General features: G+C 44.6%; 1 protein-coding gene across 1 annotated transcript in view; it reads right to left on the bottom strand.

Moving 5' to 3' along the window:
- The window catches only part of aopep (aminopeptidase O (putative)), a gene marked incomplete at its 5' end in the record, with an annotated part of 268516 nt that overhangs the window by 77523 nt on the left and 180993 nt on the right, over positions 1 to 10000 (bottom strand). The window contains one exon of the mRNA XM_084323165.1: positions 8770 to 8886. Within this exon, the coding sequence (XP_084179291.1) occupies positions 8770 to 8886 (117 nt within the window). The remainder of the gene's footprint in view (positions 1 to 8769; positions 8887 to 10000) is intronic.

Genomic DNA, 10000 nt, shown 5'->3' with positions numbered 1-10000 from the left:
CTCTCCTCTCCTCTCCTCTCCTCTCCTCTCCTCTCCTCTCCTCTCCTCTCCTCTCCCCTCCCCTCCCATCATCTCCTCTCCTCTCCTCTCCCCTCCCCTCCCCTCCTCTCCTCTCCTCTCCCCTCCCCTCCCCTCCCCTCCTCTCCTCTCCTCTCCTCTCCTCTCCTCTCCTCTCCTCTCCTCTCCTCTCCTCTCCTCTCCTCTCCTCTCCCCTCCTCTCCCCTCCTCTCCTCTCCTCTCCTCTCCCCTCCTCTCCCCTTCCGACCTCCTCAACTACAGTACCGCGCTGCGCCTGCGGTCCAAAGTGCTTTTCTAATCAAAGGAAGGGAACGACTGTCGCTGTCTTCAAAAGACTAGTGCCAACTGCCAACCCCAACAGCTGTTCCTGTCATGTAAATATGATGGATTCTCCCACACAGGCTGGGGGGAAAAATACTAACCTTCGTACTGTCTTTGCTACTAAGGAATCTACCATGCCTATTTATTACTACCTACTATGCTAATATGTCTATACTACTACCTACTATGCTAATATGTCTATACTACTACCTACTATGCTAATATGTCTATACTACTACCTACTATGCTAATATGTCTATACTACTACATACTATGCTAATATTTCTATAGTACTACCTACTATGTTAATATGTCTATACTAGTGCTGTCAATCGATTAAAATATTTAACTCGATTAATCGCATGATTGTCCATAGTTAACTCGCGATTAATCACAAATTAATCGAATTTTTTTCTACCTTAAACTGATCTTTTTCAAGTTCCAATTTGTAATACTCTTATCAACATGCGAGTCAACAAATGCTTGCTTTATGCAGCCATTTAACACAAAAGGATGACCCTCATGCATTGCAAATTTGCATCAAATTCACAACAGAGTGATGCACAAAATAACTTAAAAGAAAATAATTATTTAAAACAATGAATAAAGTGTGCATGAAATAATAGGGGCAAGAAAACGTTAGGAACGTGTTACATTCACACACACAAGGGCTGATTAATCACCCCCCCCCTCTCTCTCTCACACACACACTCTCCCAGCTCTCTTTCTCTCTTTCCCCTTCCTCATCTCTCTCACCCCCCTCTCTCTCTATATCTCACACACACACACTTCAGAAACAAACATAGTATCAATGAGAGCATCGATAATACACCTGAGTGAAGTCTAGTAAAAACTAAAAAAAAGTAAATAATTTTTTTCTTAAAAGTTAATCGTGAGTTAAATTTTTTTTGGCGTTAATAGAATCGGGCGATAACGCGTTAATATCGCGTTAACTTTGACAGCCTTAGTCTATACTACTGCCTACTATGCTAATATTACTATGGCGGGTGAATGTGTGAGTGAACGGGTGAATGTGTGAGTGACCGGGTGAATGTGTGAGTGAACGGGTGAACGTGTGAGTGAACAGATGAATGTGTGAGTGAACGGGTGAATGTGTGAGTGAACGGGTGAATGTGTGAGTGAACGGGTGAATGTGTGAGTGAACGGGTGAATGTGTGAGTGAACGGGTGAATGTGTGAGTGAACGGGTGAATGTGTGAGTGAACGGGTGAACGTGTGAGTGAACGGGTGAATGTGTGAGTGAATGTGTGAATGTGTGAGTGAATGTGTGAATGTGTGAGTGAACGGGTGAATGTGTGAGTGAACGTGTGAGTGAATGTGTGAGTGAATGTGTGAGTGAACGGGTGAATGTGTGAGTGAACGGGTGAATGTGAGGTACGAGTAGCGAAGCGCTTCGGATAAAAGCGCCGTATGAATGCAGTTTTATAAAGGCAGAGAGGAAGAGAGAGAGAGAGGGAGGGATAGAGAGAGGGAGGGAGAGAGATAGAGAGAAAGAGAGAGTGAGGGAGAGAGAGAAAGAGAGAGTGAGTGGGAGAAAGAATAAATAGGCACATTTATATGGGGATAGGTGATTAACCTCATCCGAATGAGATTACCGACATTAGGACTGGACAATTGCCTTCAGCCAGGTGTGCGCGTGTGTGTGCGTGTGTGCGTGCGCGTGCCTAATGGCCCGGTGTATTTTTAGCAAACACTACGTTTTTCCTGGAAATTGCAGATGAGAATCTCTCCTTCGCTCTGCCAGTCAGCCGAGGCTATGGAGGCCAGCGAGGGACATTCTGGATCCGGAGCTCAAGGCAGTGTGAGGAGCTCTCTGTTATAAAACAAAATACTTTTATTTTTTTTATCCACCTTTTCTCCTCATTTTTTAATTTTTCTCCCATCCCAATTTCGTATTGCCAATTCTCCCCTCCCCTGTCTTGAACGTTGCTAGACTATGCCTCCCACTGGTCGGTTGTGATGATTGTGATGATTGAGATGATTGTGGACTTCAGGAGGTCGGGGGTCCAAGGACTACAGCCCCCTCAGCATCGACGGGGCACCGGTTGAGAGAGTGAACAGCTTTAAGTACCTCAGAGTCTACATATCCGAGGACTTGACATGGACCACACACATTGACAGTGTTGTGAAGAAGGCACGACAACGCCTCTACTTCCTCAGGCGCCTAAGGAAGTTCCAAGTCAGTCAGAAGATCCTTAAGAACTTCTACTCATGTACAATAGAGAGCATCTTGACTGGCAACATCACCTCCTGGTTTGGGAATAGCACTGCACAAGACCGAAGCAGACTACAAAGAGTGACACGTTCAGCCGAACGCACAATTGGAGGGGGGCTCCCCACCCTCCAGAACATTTACAACAAGCGTTGCAAGGGCAAGGCTAAGAGAATCATTAAAGACTCCAGTCACCCGAACAACTGCCTCTTTGAACTGCTGCGGTCAGGCAAGCGATACCGGAGTCTCAAGGCGAGCACAGAAAGACTCAGAAGAAGCTTCTATCCCCAGGCCATCAGACTGCTAAACGAACAATGAACACTACACAACAACAACCACCAAACGCACATAGCACACACATCCACACGCACACACTCACTTTAAACAGACACACTGTAGCACCCACACCACACACTTTATAGCACACACCCACTTTAAACAAACACACTGTAGCACCCACTCCCCACACTTTATATTTATTGTTAATATTTATAGTTTTTAGAGTTTTGTTTGTACCAACTGTTGGTGCATTTAATGTGTATGACCGTCAGTCACTCATAGACATTGGATTACGGGAAACTTACCAACTGGATTACTCACTGGACCAGCTTTCCGAACCACAACAATGGCCTGAAGAGATTCTCCGGAGATTAGGACCAGATCCTTTGTTCCTTGATCCCAGGAACAGAGGAACCAGATGGCGTGGGAAGAGAGCTGGGATCCGTAACAGGCTGAGATCCAGACGCCACCGAACACCATTGCCCAGTATATTGCTAGCCAATGTACAATCAATTGACAATAAACTGGATGACATCCGAGCAAGGATTCAATACCAAAGAGACGTTAGGGACTGCAACGTTCTCTGCTTCACCGAAACGTGGCTCACGCCGGAGGTTCCAGACCACGCAATTCAACCAGCCGATCACTTCTTTATCCATCGCAAGGATCGGACAGCAGAGTCCGGTAAACAACGTGGAGGAGGTATTGCCTTCATGTTTAACAAAAATTGGAGCGATCCAACTAACGTGAAGGAATTATCCAACCACTGCTGCCCAGACCTGGAGTATATAACCATCAAGTGTCGTCCTTTCTTCCTCCCGAGGGAGTTAACGGCGATCATCCTTGTAGGAGTGTATATTCCACCGCAAGCCAGCAACAACGCTGCGCTCTCCAGACGCCACGACGAGGTAAATAGAATACAAGCGACGAACGTTAACGCCGCCATTTTGGTGCTGGGTGATTTCAATAGCGCCAATCTGAGAAAGGTATTACCTGACTTCTATCAGCATGTGACTTGCAACACCAGATTGCGGATTGCACTACAACTCGTACACCTTATTGTACCTAAACTGTACCTCATCCCATTTCTGCTTTGCACTATATAGTACTGTACATTAGTACACTGCATAGTATTGTATATTATATGGTAACTCAGAACATTGTACATATGTCTATACCGAACACTGTGACCTCATTTTCTTCTTCTAAATTACATGCTATACTATGTTATTTGATACTATCTTGTCTAGCACAGTCTCTGGAGCGTAACAGTAAGAAGCATTTTGTATGAAAGTATTCTGTACTTCTGTATGACAACTATTAAAGAAAGAAACTTGAAACTTGAAACTTGTAGTGAGGATAGAAGCCTTGCATCATGTGTCCCCTCCGGTACACAAGGAGGCAGCCTGTCGCATCTTTTCACCAGACAGCGCGGACTCTCGGTGGTGAGGAGTAGCGCGTGGGAGGCTCACGCTGCCCCCAATACTTCCTGTCTCTGCTGTGCAGGCGTCTCCCAACCGACCTGTAGGGGTCGCTGTCCACAATGTCCAATCCCCACCCATCGACTTCCACCCGCTGACTCTGCCAAATGAGCCAGTACGACGGCCGGCCCAAGCCGAAGGCAATGCTGAGACTGGGATTCGATACCGGAGTCTCTTGCATTGGTGACGAGCACAATCTCCGCTACGCCACCCAGCCGCCTACAAAATACTTAGTTTTATAACAATGGAATGAGTAGCCCTGGTACGTTATAAATCATAATACTGTTCGGGGCCATTCGGGGCATTGTTTGGCTCCCTGATATTGCTGCTTGACTTGACTTGACATGACTTGTCATTTCATGTGTTTAAGCAGAAACGGTCCCCAGCTGACTGTTGCACATGCGGCACGGTAGTGGTTAACACTGTCGCCTTACAGCAAGAAGGTCCAGGGTTCGATTCCCGCTTGGGGACCAGGTTTCCATGATGCCAGGTACCCAGGTGGGGGATCTCCCAGGCCTTTCTGTGTGGATTTGCATGTTCTCCCCGTGCTCGCAAGGGTTTCCCCCCCCGATAAGATAAACCTAATGGAAAAACATGCACAACAGATCGCTGACGCTGTCGCATCCCTGACGAAGACGGACAGGAGCACTTTGGACTGGTCCCCGGGGCGCTGCCCCACGCCGACGCCCCTATCTGCTCCCGGCTGCCCTTGGGGGGGGGGGGGGGGGGGGGGGTGGAGGACGACGGGATGGGTCAAGTGCAGAGACTCAATCTCATCGGTGACCCAAAACAATTATTGCATGTGTGTGTGTTCCTGTGTGTGTCGCCCATCGCATGTGTGTGTCACTGCATGATGAATAAAGGCTTCAAAAAAGTCCAATTTATATGTTCATATTATATTTATGTTGATTCCCCGTCTCCTCTCTATATATCACATACTGTACATATGTCACCCAGCCATTTAACTGTCATGTGACCGTTCTGCTTCATGTACTGTATGTATTATGTATGTAATTTAATTTGGTTGTTTGTTTGATGTGTGTTTTAACTATTTCCTGTGCCTCTGTGATGTGTGTACCATCTGTCTCTCTTCTACATTTACATTTACATTTTGTCATTTAGCTGAACGCTTTTATCCAAAGCGACTCACACGTTCTGTACGACGTCATCAGGAAGGGCACAACTCTTATCAGCTGAGTAACAATGTTCATCAAAGTGTTGAGTGCTACAGTGTAGGTTAGTTTATTAGGATAAGTGCATGACAGTAAGGTTAGTTAGGGTTAGATATATACAGTATATATATTTTTTTTACAGATATTCATTGAAGAAGTGCGTCTTTAATCGACGGCAAAAGATTGGATGGGTTTCGACTGTCCTAACTGGGGTGGGCAGTTCATTCCACCATTGTGGGGCAAGGACTGAGAATAGGCAACTTCTCCTTGATGACCCTCCCGGAGCTCGAATAGGAGTGGGTCTGAGACGGCCAAAGGATTTTATTTTCTATTTCATCTTCTATTTTATTACATTTCCCTGTGACCCTTTTGAGGGGACCTTTGTTCTCTCGCCAGGCCGTCGCTGAAAGTATTGTTCTTAATTGACCTGCCTGGTTAAATAAAGGTTAAATAGAATTTTTAAACGATTTTGTGGCAAAGTGCATGATAGTAAAAGACAGTACGAAGGTTCTTTTATTTTCATTTTCATCTTTCATTTCATATCGATTGAAGTGTGTTTTTAGTCAACGGCAGAAAATTGGTTGAAAATTCAGATTTTCTTTATCATTTCCCCCGGGGGACCCCTGGAGGTCTGGTCGGGACCGGTCCCGCCGTGGAGCGTACCTCAGGACCACAGGGCGCAGTGCCCACAGACAACTCTCCGGGTGTGGCACGTTTAACTCACATTTGAGCCGCATCCTGTACAATAATCTCCGACCGACAAAACAGCTAGTGTAATTGATATAATTGAAAAGAGGAAAAATGTGTCAAATCATTCCTTTCAAGATGAGACCCGTGTTAATGGAGGAGCTGAGCCAGGTCACTTACAGGCTGCAGCTGTGGCTTCATACACACACACCTACAGTACACACACACACACACACACACACACACACACACACACACACACACACACACACACACACACACACACACATGGGGTTTAATACGCTTCAGAGTATGCAGACCAAAACGCATACAAGCGCCTGCGATCTGGCATCAAACGTTTGCCGCTCGCCAGCAATCTACATAGACTCACAATGGACACACAGGTGCACACACACCACACGCATATGTAGTGCAGGCGTCGGTTGGTTCGTATTTCTAGGTGTGCACGCGACTTGCGCGTGTCATGTACGTTACACCTGATTTAGTGAAACACGCACTCATAACGCTACAGTTGTATGTACGTGTAATACACTTAATAAATAACTAGGCGTAACAGGCTGGCATGTGTGTCGTTCGCAGATTGCATTGCAAGCGATTTGACTTGCGCTGCGACAATACACCTGCGCGCGCGCGCCTAGTAACGTTAGTAAATTGGAATATAAACAACGTTCCCCTAACATTCCACCAGGGGGCACATTCATAATGTGAATACACACACACACCTACAGTACACACACACCATACACACACACACCATACACACACACACCTACAGTACACACACACACACACACAATCACACACTGCAAAACAGACACACAGACACACACACACTGCAAAACAGACACACACACACAGCAAAACAGACACACACGCACACAGTAAAACAGACACACACACACCATAAAACAGACGCACGCACAGACGCACACACACACACACACACACACCACACACACCAGACCAGACCAGACGATATAAAAACATCATTAAGGTCTAAGCTCCTAATAGAGCCATTAAGGAACTCTGCGTTGCAACAGAACACTTTGGGGATGCAGTCAGTAATGGTGGCTGAGGAGAGAGTTGCTATTACAGGCTGGGAAACTGCACAATCATTACATTACACTGTTGTGAAGGATTATGGAGCCGGAACTGTTGTGTGAGTGTATTAACTGTGTGTGTGTATAAACTTTGTGTGTGTATAAACTGTGTGTGTGTATAAACTGTGTGTGTGTGTGTATAAACTGTGTGCCTGTGTGTAAACTGTGTGTGTGTGTGTGTGTGTATAAACTGTGTGTGTGTTTGTGTGTGTATAAACGGTGTGTCTGTGTGTAAACTGTGTGTGTGTGTGTGTATATAAACTGTGTGTGTGTGTGTGCGTGTGTATAAACTGTGTGTGTGTGTGTGTGTGTATAAACTGTGTGTGTGTGTGTGTTTGTGTGTGTATAAACTGTGTGTGTGTGTGTGTATAAACTGTGTGTGTAAACTGTGTGTGTGTGTGCGTGTGTGTATAAACTGTGTGTGTGTAAACTGTGTGTGTATATGTGTGTGTATAAACTGTGTGTGTGTGTGTGTGTGTGTATAAACTGTGTGTGTGTGTATAAACTGTGTGTGTGTGTTTGTGTGTGTATAAACTGTGTGTGTGTGTGTATAAACTGTGTGTGTGTGTGTGTGTGTGTGTGTGTGTGTGTGTGTGTGTGTGTGTGTGTGTGTGTGTGTATAAACTGTGTGTGTGAGTATAAACTGTGTGTGTGTAAACTGTGTGTGTGTATAAACCGTGTCCGTGTGTAAACTGTGTGTGTGTATAAACTGTGTGTGTGTGTGTGTGTATAAACTGTGTCGGTGTGTAAACTGTGTGTGTGTGTGTATAAACTGTGTCTGTGTGTAAACTGTGTGTGTGTGTGTGTATAAACTGTGTCTGTGTGTAAACTGTGTGTGTGTATAAACTGTGTCTGTGTGTAAACTGTGTGTGTGTATAAACTGCGTGCGTGTGTGTGTATAAACTGTGTGTGTGTGTGTGTGTATAAACTGTGCGTGTGTGTGTGTATGTGTGTATAAACTGTGTGTGTGTGTATAAACTGTGTGTTTGTGTGTGTGTGTATAAACTGTGTGTATGTGCGTGTGTGTATAAACTGTATGCGTGTGTGTGTATATGTGTGTGTGTAAACTGTGTGTGTGTAAACTGTGTGTGTAAACTGTGCGTGCGTGTGTGTGTATAAACTGTGTGTGTGTGTGTGTGTGTGTGTGTATAAACTGTGTGTGTGTGGGTGTGTGTGTGTGTGTGTGTATAAACTGTGTGTGTGTGTGTGTATGTGTGTGTGTGTGTATAAACTGTGTGTGTGTGGGTGTGTGTGTGTGTGTGTATAAACTGTGTGTGTGTGTGTGTATGTGTGTGTGTGTGTATAAACTGTGTGTGTGTGTGTGTGTGTGTATAAACTGTGTGTGTGTGTGTGTGTGTGTGTGTGTGTGTATAAACTGTGTGTGTATGTGTGTGTGTGTGTGTGTGTGTGTGTGTGTGTGTGTGTGTGCGTGTGTGTGTGCGTGTGTGCTCTCAGTACCTCAGCGTCTTGCTCCCGCAGGTCGTAGGCTCTCTGCAGCGTACGCAGCAATGACACGCTTAGCTCCGCCTCCTCCAGCAGGAGCTCCAATAGCAACACCAGTTGGTCCGAGGTCACCTAGGCAACGGAGACAGACATACAGGCTAAGGGTTAGTGGACGCTTAACCCTTTCACTGCCACACTACCAAACGGTTAACCCTTTCACCACGACAATACACATAAGGTTAACCCTTTCACTGCCACACGACAGCCGGCCCTTTCACTGCCACACTACAGAAGGTTAACCCTTTCACTGCGACAATACACAGAAGGTTAACCCTTTCACTGCGACAATACACAGAAGGTTAACCCTTTCACTGCCACACTACAGCAGGTTAACCATTTCACTGCGACAATACAGAGAAGGTTAAAGATCAACCAATCAAGGCATCACCACAATGATGGGGGACCCTGATGTAAACAAGACGAAAGTCTTTCTCTGGTCTGCATCCCCTTAACAATTGTGTGTATTGAGCCGTACTGTATTGTACCCATTCTGCAATCTGTTAAATAAAGTTTTCATTCATTCATTCATTCATGACACAGATACACCCACCCACACAGTAATAATCACTTATGAAAATAAAAATGTAAGTAAAAAAAAAAATCAGACACTTTTTGGAAATATTCATCACAGCAATAACTTCAGAACTGCTAGGCAAGCAAAATTATGCATATACATATTTGTATATATATATATATATATATATATATATATATATATATATATATATATATATATATATATATATATATATATATATATATATATATATATTTTGCGTGAATTACATTAGATATAAAGATTAACTTCACTTTCCCTACTCAGAGCTCTCGGCGGCGGAGAAAGAGAAAAACAGATCAATAAATACGTTTCTCCGGGTTTTCATCCGGCAGCCGGCCGACGGTAATGAATAATGAAAGCGAGCGAGCGGAAGAAGCTGTTATTAAATAAACATGAATAAACATCTGTTGTTCTTCCACCCGAGCGAGGATGAGAACGACCCGGAATATAATTATTAGGTGATGATGATGATGATTTAGAGGAGAGTGACTATAGAAGATGTAGTATTAACATGTACAGTGATACAGGTATAAAGTAAGTCACACAGCAGTGTAAATAGTAAGAGTAGGTAAGGGATTATGTACAGATATAGATATAGCATCTAACAGATATGTAAAGGACTATGTG

This window comes from Notolepis coatsorum, assembly GCF_963971535.1.
Source record: "Notolepis coatsorum genome assembly, chromosome: 10".
NCBI lineage: Eukaryota > Metazoa > Chordata > Actinopteri > Aulopiformes > Paralepididae > Notolepis > Notolepis coatsorum.
The sequence above is the reverse complement of the archived record's forward strand: the minus strand, read 5'-3'. Positions and strand labels throughout refer to the sequence as shown.